At 54.7% G+C, this 16,709-nt stretch overlaps 7 protein-coding genes across 7 annotated transcripts; 4 read left to right on the forward strand and 3 right to left on the reverse strand.

Annotated features, from left to right (window-relative positions):
* The first annotated feature begins 58 nt into the window (after window positions 1-58).
* Window positions 59-2,068, forward strand: K452DRAFT_355499 (uncharacterized protein). The gene is made up of 4 exons (XM_033545965.1): window positions 59-364; window positions 416-739; window positions 796-1,088; window positions 1,153-2,068. The coding sequence occupies exons 1-4, from the start codon at window positions 239-241 to the stop codon at window positions 1,976-1,978; spliced, it is 1,569 nt and encodes a 522-aa protein (XP_033401734.1). The 5' UTR covers window positions 59-238; the 3' UTR covers window positions 1,979-2,068.
* Window positions 2,069-2,244: 176 nt separating this feature from the next.
* Window positions 2,245-4,074, forward strand: K452DRAFT_355500 (uncharacterized protein). Its single transcript, XM_033545966.1, has 4 exons — window positions 2,245-2,326; window positions 2,384-2,513; window positions 2,568-3,517; window positions 3,568-4,074. The coding sequence occupies exons 3-4, from the start codon at window positions 2,666-2,668 to the stop codon at window positions 3,937-3,939; spliced, it is 1,224 nt and encodes a 407-aa protein (XP_033401735.1). The 5' UTR covers window positions 2,245-2,326; window positions 2,384-2,513; window positions 2,568-2,665; the 3' UTR covers window positions 3,940-4,074.
* Window positions 4,075-4,550: 476 nt separating this feature from the next.
* On the reverse strand, window positions 4,551-6,936 carry K452DRAFT_340539 (uncharacterized protein). Its single transcript, XM_033545345.1, has 3 exons — window positions 6,776-6,936; window positions 5,560-6,700; window positions 4,551-5,504 (listed from the first exon to the last, which is right to left on the reverse strand). The coding sequence occupies exons 1-3, from the start codon at window positions 6,875-6,877 to the stop codon at window positions 4,642-4,644; spliced, it is 2,106 nt and encodes a 701-aa protein (XP_033401736.1). The 5' UTR covers window positions 6,878-6,936; the 3' UTR covers window positions 4,551-4,641.
* Window positions 6,937-8,992: 2,056 nt separating this feature from the next.
* On the forward strand, window positions 8,993-10,501 carry K452DRAFT_355501 (uncharacterized protein; the record flags this gene model as incomplete). The annotated part of the gene is made up of 4 exons (XM_033545967.1): window positions 8,993-9,752; window positions 9,807-10,124; window positions 10,294-10,358; window positions 10,410-10,501. The coding sequence occupies exons 1-4, from the start codon at window positions 9,064-9,066 to the stop codon at window positions 10,499-10,501; spliced, it is 1,164 nt and encodes a 387-aa protein (XP_033401737.1). The 5' UTR covers window positions 8,993-9,063.
* A 1,153-nt stretch (window positions 10,502-11,654) lies between these two features.
* K452DRAFT_219604 (uncharacterized protein) lies at window positions 11,655-12,616 on the reverse strand (the record flags this gene model as incomplete). Its single annotated transcript, XM_033536419.1, has 2 exons — window positions 11,655-12,512; window positions 12,584-12,616. 2 exons carry the CDS (start codon window positions 12,614-12,616, stop codon window positions 11,655-11,657), a joined length of 891 nt encoding a protein of 296 aa, XP_033401738.1.
* Window positions 12,617-12,993: 377 nt separating this feature from the next.
* Window positions 12,994-15,312, reverse strand: K452DRAFT_315291 (uncharacterized protein). Its single transcript, XM_033543849.1, has 2 exons — window positions 15,228-15,312; window positions 12,994-15,143 (listed from the first exon to the last, which is right to left on the reverse strand). Exons 1-2 carry the CDS (start codon window positions 15,261-15,263, stop codon window positions 13,224-13,226), a joined length of 1,956 nt encoding a protein of 651 aa, XP_033401739.1. The 5' UTR covers window positions 15,264-15,312; the 3' UTR covers window positions 12,994-13,223.
* A 265-nt stretch (window positions 15,313-15,577) lies between these two features.
* Window positions 15,578-16,709, forward strand: K452DRAFT_283307 (uncharacterized protein; the record flags this gene model as incomplete). The annotated part of the gene is made up of 1 exon (XM_033539753.1): window positions 15,578-16,709. A coding segment is annotated over one exon (781 nt), but the record flags the coding sequence as incomplete, so codon positions are not given.

A 16,709-nucleotide genomic window follows, 5' to 3' on the forward strand; every position in this document is an offset into this window, starting at 1 on the left:
AAGCAGGCCTATCTCTCTCCTCACTCTTGGCCGCGCTTGGCCATCGTGGCGGGGTGCTTCCTCCTGCTCCTTCCAGCTAGATGCCATGATGCCAGGATCCCGGCCTATCGCGACAGCCTCTGTATGCTCGAGACCGCCACCATGCTCTGCCGGCTATTTAAACCGCTGTAAGGTGCCGCCTGCACTCTTGCGGCCAGCAGCGTGAGAATCGCCCAGCTGTCCCTTCTTTTCCCCTACCATGCGTTCTCTCCAGTACGGCGCTGCCCTTGGGGCATTGACTATCACGGCCTCGGCCACCCCGAATCCGTATGGCTGGAAGCCGAAGCCGAAGCCACGCGACGTCTGGCGTCCTGCCGTCGAATCTGTACGTATGAAGCGTGGCCTTTTTGTGCTTCGTTTTACTAACTAGACACAGAAAGCTCTCCAGGCCGCCGTTACGGAGGAGGCTCTCCTTGCTCATGCGGAGCAGCTCCAGGACCTTGCCTATTCTTATCCTGAACGTAACCGTCTTATGGGTAGCCAAGCCCACAACGATACGGTGACCTATATCTACGACAAGCTCTCGGCCCTGGACTATTACGACGTCACTCTCCAACCGTGGAACGCTGTGGTCCAAACAAGTGCCGATGCCTCTCTGTCCGTCGACGGCAGTCCCGTGAATGCCTCCGTGATGGAGTACTCGGCCAGCGGCAATGTCACGGCTCCTTTGATCGTCGTGAGCAACCTTGGCTGCGACCAGGTAGGTCACTCTTATCCCGGCCAGCTATGCACCAAACACAGACTCACATTGCTCAGTCCGATTACCCAGCCGAGGTCGAAGGCAACATTGCCCTCATCTCTCGCGGCGAGTGCGAGTTTGGCCTCAAGTCGGTTTATGCCGGGCTGGCTGGCGCCCTCGGCGCGGTCGAGTACAACAATGTTCCCGGCGCTCTGAGCGGCACGCTGGGTACACCTCGTGAAGAGGGCCCCTATGTCCCGACCGTCGCCGTTTCACAAGAGATAGGGACTGGTTGGGTCGATGCCATTGCGGCCGGCGAGACCATCACTGCAGCCCTCTACACTAATGTCGTGATCACTGACACGACCACGTAAGTCCTGCCACTGAACCAGCGTCGAAAGAGGAAAAGTGAGTAATTGACCACTCAATCGCAGGTTCAATGTCCTCGCGCAGACCAAAGGCGGTGACCCCAACAACACGCTCATCATCGGTGCGCACAGTGACTCCGTCGCTGCCGGACCAGGCATCAATGACAACGGCAGCGGCACGTCCGCCACTCTCGAAGTCGCCATCCAGCTTTCCAACTTTACCACGACCAACTCCGTACGCTTCGGGTTCTGGTCGGGCGAAGAAGAAGGCCTGCTTGGCAGCACCTACTACGTGGAGCAGCTATCAGCCGCCGAACTAGCCAAGCTCCGCCTCAACCTCAACTTCGACATGCTCGCCTCCCACAACTTCGTCTACGCCATCTACGACGGCGATGGCGACACTTTCAACACAACGGGCCCGGCCGGTTCCGCCGAGGCCGAACACCTCTTCCAAGAATACTTTGAGTCGCGCGGCCTCAACCACACGGCCACGGCCTTCAACGGCCGCTCCGACTACGGGCCCTTCCTGGAGGCGGGCATCGCGGCCGGTGGCATCGACACGGGCGCCGAGGGCATCAAGACGCCGGAGGAGGTCGAGCAGTTCGGTGGCACGGCTGGCGTCTCGTACGATGCGTACTACCACAGCGTGGAAGACACGCTGGACAAGCTGAACGCGACGGCGTATACGGTCTCGGCGCAGGCGGTCGCGCATGCGGTTGCGACGTACGCGGACAGTTTTGCGAGTCTGGGGCAGGAGGCGGCTGTCGCGCGCAGGGGCGTGCAGTGGCATGCGCCGGTGCTGGGACGTGCTAGTGCTGGTGCCAGCGGTGCTAGGCCGATGCGTAGGCGCGACGCTTTCAGGAGCAAGAAGCTGGGGATTGCGTATCTCTAGTGTGGCATTGATAGCGTGAGGGCGTGCATGTAAATTGAGTTTGATGGGATTTGATTGTCAATATGATGTGCATACTTGGGCGCTTACACCACGTATGTGCGTCTTCTTTGCTTGCGTGCCTGCATAAGGGAGGCGTCCACTACCAGGTAGGCGATAACCGCTCGCTCTCCGCTCCGCTCCGTCTTGCCTTCCGTCCCGCCTTCCGTCCCGCCAGGCACCTACCGCGAGCTAGGTACCCCGCATGCCCCTGCTCGACCCGACGATTTCCCATATTATCTGCGCGCAGTCAAGCTGGCGACAAACGTCTGAGTTAATCAGCAACACCAAACTGTTAAAGAGAGGTCATTGGTATATATAAGTCTGGGTTTTGCGTGGTCGTTTGTACATTCTGACTGTTGTATTCAGAAGTCAACACGTCACACAAGCACCTTTGTGTAACCTCCGCTAAGCTTCCAGCGATCTCTCGCCTAGAGCAGCTGTTAAGAGCGTCAACAGCCCGTGGCCGCTGGAAGGTTTACTCATCTCAGCTGCCTAGGTCCTTCACAGCTTCTTCTCTCTCTTCCATTCGGTCAACTCACTTTCGATACAGTCACTGCCAGCAGCTCAGGCCCGTCACCTCTATCGTTCATCTTCACGTGCACTCAAGTGAGCGCGACGGCCAACTGCGTCTTCTCCATCAGCTCAACCATGGCCGCGCCTATGCCCTCGGGCTCTTCCCTTCCTGACCAAGCTCAAGCTCCTCTGTCGCTTCCGTTGACTGCGCCGACCAACCCGTCTGACGATAACGATGGCAACGAATCAGAAGAGCTTGAGTACCTCGACATTCCGGGCCTCATTCGCGTGTTCAAGGAGATGACAATGGGGATTGTGAGGCATCCCAGGCCCGAGTGGGCGAAATATCGGCTGCCGGTGGAGGAGTATCACGAGCTGAAGCAATGCATCGATGACAGTGACGTCTGGGGTTATTTCATGGACAAGGTTCGGTTTGACTACAGCAGTAACGACGAGGAACTTATTCTCCGTATGTTCCCGAATGCTCTCCACGAACTCCTCCGCCACAATCTTGATCGCCGGATACAGGCGAAGCTGGATGAACTAAAGGCCAAACACCCTACGGAACTGGGCCCCGTTCTTGAAAAGGTGTGTTGCGAGTACAGGTCCAATATTTTTTGGACGACCGATTCCAACACCGACGAGGATAACCCAGACCAAAAGTCTCCAGACAGCCAATTCCGGCATCTAGAGGGCCATTGGCCTTCCATCGTTATTGAGATTTCCTATGGCCAGAAGCTCCTTGACGTGCCCAATATTGCCCATGACTATATCTACAACACGGGCGGCAATATTCGCACCGTGCTCGGCTTCGACCTTGATTCCAGCCCTCTTACTCGGCGACAGTTTCGAGTAATCAAGAAGGGGAAGGAGACCCACCCTTCTAAAAAGGCCCGCGCTGCCGTATGGCGCGCAGTCGAAGTGACCGATAAAGACTCTCGCGGCAAAGAGGAGACCTACCAACTTATCAAAAGGGTCAAGAATGAAGTAAGCCTCCCACCGCACCCTATCTACTGCCATAACCAACGCAATCCTAGGCCTTCCGCAGCGAAACCGGCCAGCACCTTCCTGGTATCCTCACCCTCCCACTTACAGACTTCGTGTCCCAAGTCATCTTGGAACTCGATACCTTCCCCCAAGCAACGCGCACCCTCATCGAGGCCACTACCATCGAAATCCCCTATGAATGTCTTTGCGCAGACCTTGAGGACGCAGAGGAGATCCACAGAATTAGGGAATGCAGGGAGGGGTTGTGGAAGCCGTCGTCAAAAATCAAGATCCGGAGCCGAAATCCGGTGAACAGGGAAGAGCAGTGGGAGAAGATAAAGGCGGGGGAGAAAGAAGAAAGAGAGAAGAGAATGGCGGCGAAGATGGAGGCAGAGGACGAGGCTCATCACAGTACTTCGTAGGTGGAGGGGCAAGAGGGATTGTAGTTCTTTGAAGTCGACCTGGTTGAACCAGAACCAGGAGGCACATGCATGTATTCTAGATACCCAGGGCTCCAAAGCGCCTGGAGCGAGTAATCTAATTTGCGCATCTCCTCCCTTACTCCATGGACGTACGGTGCTATGCTTCATGCCCCTTCTATAAGCTATTTATGGAGCTGCGAGCTTGAGCTTCCGGCGTTGCCGCGAAGTAAACCATCACTCTGCCGGTGGCGGCGTAAGAGGGTTTTAGAAGGTGTGGCATGGTGCCCTGGTTGCGGAGTCAGTGGTGGGTAGTGGTTAGTAGGTGGCGAGGATGTGGGGCATGGGGGTTGCATGTGAGATGGGGTGTTGGGTGCTGGAATGCCTATGTGTGTGCAGTCCGAACTGGCTGGGTTATAAAGTTTGGATTGAGCTACTTGGTTTGTTTGTTATGGTTGGGCGTGTGGAGAGGCAGTGTATAATTGTCGTGCTGACAAGAAGAGGGTGGGACTAGACTTGTATGAGAAAAAGTAGGTAGACGTTGGAACTTAACGCACTACGTCCGAAATGACCTTGCTCCACATAATAGCATAACGGAATTGAAAGAATGCGAGAGCCTCATTGTTTCCGTACATAATGATAGTCCATACCAACAACATTCCGCATAACGAGAGTGGGGATTAACAAACTGAAAGATCAGTGCCATCACTGCGTCCAAGTTGCTCTCCTCCTGACACGCACATCTTGGACGCCGAGGTCGGCTTCGGTGTCCATCCTTCCCGGAAGCTGGAATGAGCGGCCGTCATCTTCTGGCAGGACTTCTTCCGCAACTGACGGTGATGATGCAGTTGTTGTGTTGTCTGGGTTGCTGTTGCGATTCAGTGTCTCACGGCTTAGGGATGTCTCGGAACTCCGTTGCGGGCTGGCTTGTACAAACGGCCTTGGTCCAGTTCCTGGGCTGTGAGCAACTTGGTTTCCGGTGTTGTTCTCCAGTATGCGGTCACGCGCCTCTATCCTTTCTTTGAGGCCAATTTTCATCTCTTTAAGCAACTCTCGGGATTCCACGCTCCACCGAAATAGAAAAAAACTGTAAAGATCGCCCCAAAATACAAGCGCGAGGGTAATATCGTACCAGGTAACATATCCAAGTAAGGCGTAGACCATGGTTGAGATGCCAACTATGGATAAAGTCATCCATGTTTTACTCATCATTTCGCATTCGACTTTACGAAGTTGTTCATATTCGTCCAAGATTTTGACCTTTCGCTGAATAACAATAAAGTGTTTGTCTCCATCTTTTAGATCAATGTCACGCTCAAATTTTGAAAGGTTGTTTAACTCTTTCAGAAAAAGAAGCTCAAGTTTGCATCGTTTGGCCTCGAATTCTGATGAGACGGAATTTATGGCAGTGATACCATCAGCTGACAAATTGAGTGATGGCCTTGAAGCTCGCTGCAATGCTGGCGGAGAAGATAATAAAAGGTCATCGACGCTAGTTGTTTGAGCCATAACTGCAGAGTTCTGTAACTGCAAGGTTGTTCGGCCATCTTCAGTCCCGGCATGACTTTCTATGTTATTCGTTGTCAATATAGTTCTTCCACCGTCGTACCGTATATTACTCACCGTAGGATGCCTCCACAGCCGCGAATAATGGGATTATGAGAAGGAATAGTGGTACTATTTGCCCGTAGCCCATTTCATCCAAGCCTTCGAGTCGAGTCCCAACGTAGCCTTGACGTATGTATACTACCTGGGCTATGCCATTGGATAGCCCGAAAGCCAACACTGGAAAATTGCAAAGGAAAGAATCCCTATACACCAGATATACGTGCGTGAAGCGACGAAGTATCATGCGTATTGTGGTCTTATCTTCCTCCATTGAATTTTTTAGACTCGATAATCGTTTCTTCCGCAAGGAAGCCGAAGATTCGTCGTAAAGTCCTTCAAGCAAAAAACTACGGTCTTCTTGACTTGTTCCTCTGAGTAGGGACATTAATGCCCTACTACGCTCATTGATATTCTTGTTTATATTTCCAAGTGTAGCTGATGACCATTCCTCTAGCTGTGGGAATAGAGGTATGATGAAGGTGCAGTATGTCAATAAGACTTCAAGCATATTGAAGACCATCACAACTGCAATTCCAGGTGTAACGTAACCTTTATACTGTCGTGAAAGGATACAGTGCAGGGGGATCCCGTAATATATTTGAGTGGCTCCAACGGTAGTTGCAAGTCCCAGGAGTAATAGAATAACCATAGTAATAATCCCTATTAGGCGCAAATTCCGGACGACAGGATGGGTTATAAAGTATTTCTTGAGAACCATGAGGGTTGCTAGGTGTGTTCTCGAGGAGAACCATGCAAGAGCAACTACCATTTGGAAGTCGAAGTTAGACAATGTGCAAGTGTTTGCAAGAGCTGCCACAAGGGCCGCGAGACCAGTTGCCAATTGCTGATCGCTCATAGCCAGTACGAAGCGTGTGAAACCTTCAACACGCTGCATTTTCTGTTCTTCTGAAAGTACGCGATTTTTTACAGTATCGGAGTTTTCATCCAAAGGCATTCTTGATATCCTGCTCTTCAAAGTAACCCACCATCTGTGGATCAGTGGTATTACCTTCATCGAAAAGGTTGAGTTTTGGTATCCTTTTATGACCGCACCGTCCAATTCCGAGAGGTACAAATCGGGTAATGAATCAGAGACATAACCGATTACTAACGTCGCGGTGGCGAGGAAGGCCAATCCAAGAGAAGCAGCTATTGACTACAGAAATATATCAGCCGGGGTTCATCAAAGCCGAGCCCAACTCTAGTGATGCTACAAATCAACTCTACTTACACCAGGACCAGCGATGTCTGGATTTGCTTTGAATGGCTCACACTCGTCTTTGGAAGACCAGCAACTAGGAGATGTGCAATTCAGAATTCTGCAACTGGACATGTCTAACCGCGAGCCTGGTCTATTCAGGGGGATCCGAATTTCGCAAAGACACTTGCCAGGAGAAAGATAGGATGGGTAGTGCAGGCTGCCACCTCAGCTGCCTGGAATATCTTGTATTTATGAGGCTTGGCTTACATGCAGATGCCCCTGCTATTCCGACGAGGCTGTACCACGTGACATGGCTGTGGTAATTGGGTAAAAGCATCTAAGAATAATTTATACCACATTGACATGAAGTTCCGATGATTCTAACTTTGATCAGGAACAACCATCAACTATGTCGGCTGAGGCAATTTAAGTTAGGTGCAGTGCAAGTACCTTTAGGCTTTTGATGCTCTTGAAGGTCACAGATCATACACAATAGGGCTGTAAATATTGCACAACACGTTCTATACTGACGTCGTACCATAATAGACGTTTAGTGGCCTTTTTATATGGTCCTTGAAATGATGTTCATGCTTTAATCCCTTGCCATTTATCACTGACTCTGAAGCGACAGCAACGAGAACAACCATTATCGACGACATCACAAAAACATCTCAGATCCAGGTAAGCTGAAAACATACAAGGTATTCGGCATCTACCGCAGCGGTTCAATCTCAGTAAGACATTTGCCAAAACACGTACAGTCACACAACAGTGACTCGGTGCCGCGTGGCGCGGCCACAGTGGCATGAGGCTGAGGGTCAAGACGACGAGACTCTTTACGAAGATTAACAATCTTCCGGCCTCTCCAATAAGAGGCTGCTGAGAGGCTTAAGGTAGAAAATGAGAAAATTGAGGCTTACTTACGCCGGCTTCGCAATCAATCAGTGTCTATCAGCTCATGTTAGTCAGATTTTCAACGGTGGTCCTGAAAAGAACTATGTTTCTCGGGATTTTCACAGCATCCTGTCAAAATGCATTCATGGAGACTGAAATGACTGCACTAGGGTTCTGAGATACCCTATGGAAAAGTTGGACGCCAAAGGATACGGCTGTGGCGGGCGCTACTAGTGTGCATCGCTCAACGACAATGGACCCTTATTTTTGTGAGTCAAACGGGACGTGCTTTACCGATTCCTCGGGACCTACTTCTGACTGTGTGGCTCAGCGTGCTAACATCGTACGGTGATCTGAGACAGCACGCCGCCGGGAAGCAAGTGTGACGATCAACGAGCAGTACTGACCCAGCGAAATTGACTGAGCCGTTTCCACGACACAACTGTACTGGGATCGATCTCTAGCGGTTTTTAGGATAGCGGACTGCGAAGCCCAGTCTTTTATGCCATGTGGGCAGTAGCTTCCTGCGAAAGGGGGCAGGCCCGCTACCTACGTGGTGTCGTATATCGGCAACCTCGGCTCCGGTAGCTTCTCTTAACCTCTCCGCTGGGTGTTCTTTATCATTATCGACAGCTTGTACCTCGGTGAAGCGCATGTGTGGTGCTGATATGATATCGGGGGCGTGGTAAACAATACCTTTCAGCTAACATAGTCTTTTTGTTATGGCTCGATGTCTTATTTGAACATGCCAGGGTGTATCTATCGTGATTGGAGACTGTTTGTGGGGTCATGGCTAATTAGGCCTCCTACTTCTTCAGACGTGAGGGCGTGTTGCAGTGCGCGTCCGTAGATGCAATATCCGTATTGGAGAAGGGACGTGTGGTGCTATCACACAAGTCTGTTAGCCTTTTATTTGTCAGTTGCACCGAAGAATGGTGAGAAAGCTTTTGCGGGATGTGGTTGGCAATCTAGTCTTTTCCTAGCTCAGTGATGGGTTCTCAGCTTATGCGCCACATCTACTGATTCCTTTTCTGACGCAGCGGTCAATTTAAGCGCAATCAAACCACCTGCGGCTCTGTGGGATGTGTGTGGCGGTTCGGGAGGGGTGAGTGGCTGAGCGTTGTCCGAAGTCAGTCACTGCCCGTGTTACTGGCCGCTGCGCGCCTTCCTCAACCCCCCAGGTGACCACGCTAGTCCTATCATGCAGTTACCCATTCAATTCACCATAGCAGTCTGAAGCAGCAGGAACCTTCTCTCGCTTAGCACCTCTAGCGCTTGCCTGCAATACATAAATATCCCACCCACCCCCCACCTCTCCTCTCTTTTTCTCTCCGTCGACCCCCCGTTCTTTTACTCGGCCTTACCTTTCCTTCGTTCACTTCTTTCCTTCCCTGTTCAACCTTCGTTCGCTCCCTCAAGTCAACATGCGTCTCTCCGGCCTACTTGCAGTTGGCATGGCTGCCAGCGCCATGGCCATTCCTGCCCTGACCACTCTGACCGTCACTGTAATCGTCAACCAGACCTCGACCTTGCCTGGCGACATGACTGCGACTACTACGCCTTCCGACATGACTATGACCACGCCTCTCGACTTGTCTACAACCATTGCCAACGTCACCGAGACCATGACTGCGACCACGACTGCGACTAGGACTAGGGCCATGTCCAAGCCTCACTGGAGCCTTCCCTCCGACATGTCTTGGGACTGGACTTCTTTCTTCGGTCATCATAGCTCCTCTTTCAGTTACGGCTACCATACCTCTGTCTGGTCTTCTGTCACTCAGTTGTCGTCTGGTTACGGTTATCATTCCCCCAGCACCACGTCCAGTTACGGTTACAGTGCTCCCCGTCCATCCTCGTCGCTGACCAGGCCCACCACTACTTCCGGAACGCCGACTACGACCATGACCTCTTCCCACACGGAGACTGCCACTCCTTCCTCCGTCCCTGGCACCTGTGAGGAACTCCACCCCGAGGACCCCAAGTACTGCCATGGTGTCGAGGATGCTTACAACCGTCATCGTCGCAACCACACCGTCCCTGAGATGCACTGGAACCAGACGCTCTATGATAAGGCCTTGACCATCGCTAACACCTGCAACTTCAGCCATCAGTAAGTTCCCCTGATGAGCTGTTGCAGCCGAATTTGAAACTAACCTGTTGATAGGGATGCCAACTTTGGTGACGGCGGTCCATGGGTTAGCCAGAATCTTGTGTCCGGGTTCAAGCCGGCCAATATCGAGTGGGGTCTCTCAGATATCTACAACGGAGAGTTTGGCCAGCTCAAGGATGAGGACTATGGTAATCCCAACGCGCCACTTAGTCACCTCACCGCTATGGTCTGGAAGGATTCCATCACTGTCGGCTGCGCTACTGTGCTCTGCTATAACATGACTTGCACGCCTCATGATGGCGCTAAAGACTGTTATCTCAATCCTTTCCAGAACACGTGGTGGACCGTTTGCCACCACTTCCCTGGAGGCAAGTAATCCTTTTTTCTCATCTGACTGCTAGTAGCTGATCCATCTTCAGGTAACATTGTAGGCTCCGCCGATAAGAACGTCCTTCGAACTCGTGGCGATCTACCATACATTGCCCCCAGAGAGCCGGAGTGGGCAATTGAGCCCTCACCTAATGTTACCGCTGGTCCTCAGACTTGGATTGACTCGCATTCGCCAACTCCTCCACCCACCTCTTCGCCCAGTGCTCTTTAGCGCTGGTAAGTGGTTGGTTCTCCTCGTCTAGTTGATTATTTCTGATGAATGTCTAGGTAACATCCCCGGTCTCTACTCTGCAAACCTCAATCGCTCTCGTGGCGACCCTACGGTGGAGGTGGACTTCGGCGACACCACTGACTACTGAGCACAATCGTCAACTACTCGGCTACCGATACACTCCCTTTAAGGATCATGGATCTTATGGGCGGTTTCTTTTGTGGCGGCCATTTTCTCTCTTCTCACTGCTTTGCTTGTTTTACTTCAACGAGAGCCACTTTCTTCTGTTGATCAGTAGCTTCATGTCCATACTGGCTTAATCTGGCGCAGTCTCTGGGCAGCCCTTACGATAAGTAGCTAGCAATGAACACATGGGTGCACTTTAGGTCTTGGTGTTCGCATTTGAGCTGTGATTATCTTGAGTGTTGGCTCGATGTTGAGTCTGTTCGGTTGTTTGTGTCCGCACGGAGAGCATTGCTTTGGCCAAGGAGGCTCAGTATTAAGTCGTACTCGTTGCACACATGTCCATAAATGTCCACTACGGCACTGTCAGATTCTCCAGCAGGAGCACGCTTTTGCATTACAGATATAGTTGCAGGTTGTTTGTCCAAGCCCTTTGCAACCCATCCCGTGCCAGTACAAACTCCTCCAAAACCCGAGACGAGGCAACCACGAGCACACGTAGCACGCGAGACGAGGGGTACCACAGCGCGCTGCACCCACGCGCACATCGTCACGGACCTCCAGACCTAACAAGCAGCTACGAAACACGCAGTGTGTCGAGATGCCAAAGCTTACGCGCGACTGAGGAGGAGCAGAAACGAAGAAGAAAGAAGATGCTGGTTATACACGTGCCATTGCTATTGCTATTGCTGTCGTGGTCTCAGTGCCAGCTGGCTTCTGTCTATGTGAACACGCACAGAGAGAGCGGGTTTGGCGCGTGGCTGCTGCGTGGAGCCCCGGGGGGTGCCACCTGGTGTGTGTGTGAGGTGGAGGAGGTAGGCTGGAGGTCTGTCTGTTTGTGTGTCTGTCTGTCTATCTGTCTGTCTAGGCCTCTGGTGGCGACGGCGGCGGCGGCGGCGGCGGCGGCGGTGGTGGTTGGTGGGTGAGAGCGGGTATTGTATTGTACGTGTACGGTGAGCGTGCCTCCCTTTCGTCTGCGGCTGAGGCTGTGGTGCGGATGGGACGAGGTAGGAGGTAGTGGGTAGTCATTCGGTTCGGGAGGAGAGCCTTCAGCGGAGGAAGGTGGCGGAGGAGGCGGAGGAGGCGGCATAAAAGGAAGATCAGGGCAAAGCCAGCCCTCAGCGCTTCCGCTCGCGCACCTTGAACTTGACGCCATTCTTATTGACGCCGCCAACGGCATTGCCCATGCGCGCGCGCTGGGCCTCGAGCTCCTCGACCGCGGCCGCCAGGTCCTGCTCCTTGCGCGCCAGCGCCTCGACCCGCAGCCGCCGCGCCTCGTGCGCCTTTTCGCGCGTCTTGCGCTGCGCGCGTTCCTTGCGGCGCTGTTGCAGCTCCGCGTCGTCGTTGTTGCTGCTGTGCTGCTGCTTGGCCTTTTTGCTCTGCACGAGTTGCCAGCCGTCGGCGTCGTTGTCGTTGTCGTCGTCCATGTCCTCGTCGTTCTCGTCTGACGCAGAGGCTTGCTTCCGCGGCCGGTTCCACGTCCGCTCTAGGTCCTCTTCGTCCTCGACGCCGAAGAACGCCGCGGGCGCGAACGCGCGCTGCGCCTCCCTGTCCTCGACAAACACCGTGTGGCCGGCACCACGGCGAGCATTCGAGCTCGCGCCCCCCGTCAGCGCCTCGACCTCGCCATCATCCTCCAGCACGAAGCCCTCCTGCGCCTTCGCCCGCTCCTTGCGCACCTTCTGCAGCATGGTGCGCACGTAGCCGACATCCTGCGTCTTCAGCAGCTTGACCACGTCGTCAGAGAGGGCGCGGTTGCCGCGGTCGCCGACCTTGGTGCCCGTCTTCTTGCTGACGCCGCTGGAGAGCATGCCGAAGCTGAACTCGTCCGGGTTGCGCTCGGCGGCCTTCTCCTTCAGGATCTTCAGCCGCCGGCGCTTGTCGTTGTGGTCTTTGGCCCGCAGCGAGTAGTCCTTGTGCTTTTCGAGCAGCCCCCATTTCTGCCGCTCCAGGGGCTGCGCGCGCTCCCGGTGGTTCTGGTCGTGGGCCGTGTTAGTGCTGCTGCTCTTGCTGCTGGGGGTTTCGGGGCGGAGGGGAACAGCCTTACGCGCCGCTGCACCGCATTGCGCATTGACGACATGGCGGGCTAGTTGGGGTCGAATCTGCGAGGTTGCGGAGGTTGTTCGTGTTCTACAACTGGGTAGTTGCCGTAGGTGGTGAGCGGCGATGCGAATCTCAAAGGTCGTGAAATTTTGGCGCTAGCATGAGTCAGGCGCGTCGATCGTCGAGCTGGAGAGTTGCCGAGTCGGGCACGTTACGTCCAACCTCGGGAACAACAACAAGAAGACTTTTTTTTGGGGGGCTTGTTTGTTGCGAAGATAGAGGCATGAAAGTGTTTGTGGTAGTTGGAGCGGGGTTATGTGTGTGTTTGGAGGGACAAACAAGCAAACAAGAAACCACTCAGCCGTGAGTCTATAACAAGCACATACATACACCCCACGAAGGAGTCCTTCATTTGCTATGATAGCGAGGCGACTAGAAACACCAAACAGAGACGGCAGAGGAGAGACAGAAAGGTGCACAAAGAGCCGGGACAGATCACGGCTTCTTAGTTACGATCTACCATATACGGCATCTGCATATCCTACTTTATACCCCCATTTTCAGCCCGAGCATAGCGCAAAACAGCGCGCGCCTGCATCCTCCAACGCCTCCAACCACGGCCCAAAGCCGTCCAGCACACCGCTCTACTTCCTCTTCCTGCCGCCCTGCTTCTTCGCCGATCCCGAAGCCTTCACCTCGGCCTCGCCCTCCTTGATCGCCTCGGCGGCCTCCTTGACCGAGTCGTCCGCGTCCGGCTGGCTCGTAAGCGGCTTCGCGGCCAGCTTGTCCTTGTCGTCCTCGTCGTCGCCGCCCTGGCCGAACTCGTTGACGCGCGAGTAGTCGACGCGGTACTTCCAGCTCTGGTAGAGGTAGATGAAGAAGATGACGTCGTCGCGGAGCGTGGCCAGGCGGTGCAGCGTGGGCATCTTGATCGTGAACGCAAACAGATCGTCGATGAACGTGTTCAGGAACTTGTACATCATCGCCTTGGCGGGCATGTGCGCCACCGACTTGAGGCGGTAGTTGATGTACAACGAGGGCACCATCATCAGGAAGCCGTACGCGTACACGCTACCCACCAGCGTCGCGATGATGAACGAGTACCATGACTTGTGCGTCTCGTACACGAGCGAGTAGCCCGCGTACGCGAGCAGCAGAGGCACCGCCACGATGTACAGGTACTTGAACGCAATCTCGTCGTACTCTTGCGTCTTCTTTTCCGTCTCGGACAGCTGGTGTTTGTCCTCAAACTTGATGGAGTAAGGGATCAGGGAGCCCGCGGGGTTTTCGCGCACGCGGACGTTGACCGTCTTCGTGATCTTCCATGCTTCAATGAGAATGCCCATGCCCTGCCCGAAAAGGATCATCCAGGACGTGTTCTCGTTGTTGTCCATCAAGTACAGGAAAATGACGGTCTGCATGAAGACGTTGGCAAGAATGGTGCGAACGGAAGTACCGACATTGTCCTTCTTGTTGCGCCAATGGGAGACGTCGTTCTTGAAGGCCAGCATTTCGAAGATCATGTGCAGGACAGAGACAACTGCGGTAGTACCGAGAAGGTAGGCGTTGCTGTCGATGAGAATACGCTTAAACTCCTCAAACTCGTTGCCGTCTCCACCAGCTGTCATCTGACCCGGGTTGGAAGCAGCGTTGGCAGCATTGGCCTTGACATTGGCATCGATGCTGGCGATGATGCTGAATTTCCAATTGGCCAACTGGTTGAGGTCAATGTGCAGAGGAACTTCCTTGACGGTCGAGTTCAGCTCCATCATGTGGTCCCTCAACTGCCAGAAGGTGTTGACGAAGAGAATGGGGTAGTACCACCCGTTCTGTCCCGAGGCATCACGCGCGCCAGACAGCTCCAGCTGAACGTAAGAGCGCAGAGCCGGGTGCAACTGGGGGTATTTCATAATGCCAGAGTCCGGAATGAAGGACATGGTAAAGTTCGGGTGGTAGAAGTTGGTGAAACGAGGCCCGGACTCTGCCTCCGGCTCGACATGCTCAGACTCGTCGTCGCCAGAAAGCAAGTTTCGAGTCTTCTTGACCTTCTTCTTGGGCAGGTACTGCGTCAGAGGACGCGCGAAGTGGTACGACTTGGACATGTCATAGTCCGCGCGCGAAGGGTCAATGGGCCGTCCAGACTGCGCGACGAAGAAATGCGCCCAGAGAGGACCACCCTCCTGCACCTCTTTCGGCACCTTGAACGTGGTATCAATCTCGCGCTTGTCCTTCCAGTCGCCGAGGTGGAAGCTCTTCTCCTCCAGCACCAGCGAGTCGGCAGGCAAACTCTTCAGCGATGGCATAATCATGGACGGCGAGACATAGATGCTGAGGTCCACGTCGACCTGAGGCGGCCACATGGGCGAGATGGCCTGCGGCACATCGTTGTAGACACCCTCTGGACTGAGACCCGCGGGACGGTCTGCGAAGGCGGGAATGGGGGCACTGGCGCCGGGGACGCTGGCAGGACGGGCGGTGGTGGGCTGAGAGCCGCCAAATATCTGCTTTGCTCCGAATTGAATGAGCAGGAAGATGCCTACGCTCTGGGCGGCAGTGCGCAGGAACTGGCGATCGTCAGTCAGCAGCGGTACAAATACGTGGTAGGCAGAAAGGGGCGGGAAGACTGAGGTGGTCTGGGACGTGCTTACGCTCTGGCCGCCTTCTTCCCTCCGTTCCTCGGGCATGGCGCGCGTTGAGTGGGCGGGAAACTGTCTGTCTGGGTCAGGCTGACAAGACAGATGGAGTCGCAAAGAGTGGCAGCAGCAGAGGCCAGATGCCTGCGCGGGCGTGTCGGCGAAGGCGCGCTCCGATTGGTTGGGCACGGCAAACACGGGCCTTTCCGGTATGATGCAAGCTGGACTCGAAGGCTGTGGATACATCCACCTCCACCTGTGTACCACGCTCCTTTGGCGCCCTTGATTGCCTCGTCGCCTGCTCGCTTCCGCTTCCGTGACCTTCTTAAGCCCCTCCGTAGCCATTCCAATTGCCCCTCGTCCACCATGACCCTCTACACCACCGAAGAGCGCACCAACGCCAACCCTCCTCCCGCCACCGAGTCCGCCACCATGACTGCCGAAGCAACCCCCTCGGCCGACAACCGCCCCGTCGTCTGCGTCTTCTGCGGCGCCTCCAGCGGCACCTCGCCCGCTCATCTCGCCGCCGCGCGCGCCCTCGCCCACGTCATGCACGCCAACAACATGAAGCTGGTGTACGGTGGCGGCACTGTCGGCCTGATGGGCGAGGTGGCGCGCACGCTGGTGTCTCTGTCAGGGCCGTCTGCCGTGCACGGCATCATTCCCGCCGCGCTCGTCAAGCTCGAGCAAAACTACGAGGAAGCCGCGCTCCAGGAAGCCAAGAGCGGGCTGCCGCCCAGCGCGTCTGGCCCGCGCAACGTCATCAACGAGGAGATATACGGCCGCACCACCGTCGTCAACGACATGCACACGCGCAAGCAGATGATGGCCCAGGAGGTCATTGCCGGCGGGCCTGGCGGCGGCTTCGTCGCCCTCAGCGGCGGCTACGGCACCCTCGAGGAGCTCATGGAGGTCACCACCTGGAACCAGCTGGGCATCCACAACCGCGGCATCGTCATCTACAACATCGAGGGCTACTGGGACGGCCTGATCCAGTGGATCCAGAAGGCCATTACCAGCGGCTTCATCGCGCCCACCAACGCCGGCATTCTCGTCGAAGCGCTCAACGCCAACGAGGTCATTGACTGCTTGCGGGAGTACAAGGTCGCACCAGGCCGCTTCAACCTCAACTGGAACGAGAACTGAGCAACAGAACCAACAACAAGGTCAGAGGCCGCTACTTTCTGAAATAGTGGAGGAGCAATCTGGGGCACATTTTGCGTATATTGCGGGCCCCCAAAGTTCTCACATCTGCTGCATCCGCATCTGCATTCGCATACTCTACCCATCATCCCAAGCCACAACCAGGAGCAACACAGGCGCGAAGGGGACACAAAAAGGGCGCGCTAGGAAGGAGTACGGCACTTCACAGTTGGATAGACCAGGGGCATCAAGGGCGTTCGCGGGTCGGAGATACCCCCTTTCCTTCACACGAGTCTAGGTACCTACGATTTTAGCATCAGCCAGCCAGCCAGAGGGAATATAGATAGATGCGAG

Source organism: Aplosporella prunicola (genome assembly GCF_010093885.1).
Source record: "Aplosporella prunicola CBS 121167 unplaced genomic scaffold K452scaffold_3, whole genome shotgun sequence".
NCBI classification, from domain to species: domain Eukaryota; kingdom Fungi; phylum Ascomycota; class Dothideomycetes; order Botryosphaeriales; family Aplosporellaceae; genus Aplosporella; species Aplosporella prunicola.

Excerpts from the sequence above, each read along its gene's own strand:
- K452DRAFT_355499 (XM_033545965.1), top strand. The coding sequence starts at position 239 with ATGCGTTCTCTCCAGTACGGCGCTGCCCTTGGGGCATTGACTATCACG. Across the intron at positions 740-795 it reads GCAACCTTGGCTGCGACCAG|TCCGATTACCCAGCCGAGGT; the intron begins GTAGGTCACTCT and ends CACATTGCTCAG. Across the intron at positions 1,089-1,152 it reads GTGATCACTGACACGACCAC|GTTCAATGTCCTCGCGCAGA; the intron begins GTAAGTCCTGCC and ends ACTCAATCGCAG.
- K452DRAFT_355500 (XM_033545966.1), top strand. The coding sequence starts at position 2,666 with ATGGCCGCGCCTATGCCCTCGGGCTCTTCCCTTCCTGACCAAGCTCAA. Across the intron at positions 3,518-3,567 it reads TCAAAAGGGTCAAGAATGAA|GCCTTCCGCAGCGAAACCGG; the intron begins GTAAGCCTCCCA and ends ACGCAATCCTAG.
- K452DRAFT_340539 (XM_033545345.1), bottom strand. The coding sequence starts at position 6,877 with ATGTCCAGTTGCAGAATTCTGAATTGCACATCTCCTAGTTGCTGGTCT. Across the intron at positions 6,701-6,775 it reads CAGACATCGCTGGTCCTGGT|TCAATAGCTGCTTCTCTTGG; the intron begins GTAAGTAGAGTT and ends ATATTTCTGTAG. Across the intron at positions 5,505-5,559 it reads GGCTGTGGAGGCATCCTACG|AAAGTCATGCCGGGACTGAA; the intron begins GTGAGTAATATA and ends CGAATAACATAG.
- K452DRAFT_315291 (XM_033543849.1), bottom strand. The coding sequence starts at position 15,263 with ATGCCCGAGGAACGGAGGGAAGAAGGCGGCCAGAGC. Across the intron at positions 15,144-15,227 it reads GGGAAGAAGGCGGCCAGAGC|TTCCTGCGCACTGCCGCCCA; the intron begins GTAAGCACGTCC and ends GACGATCGCCAG.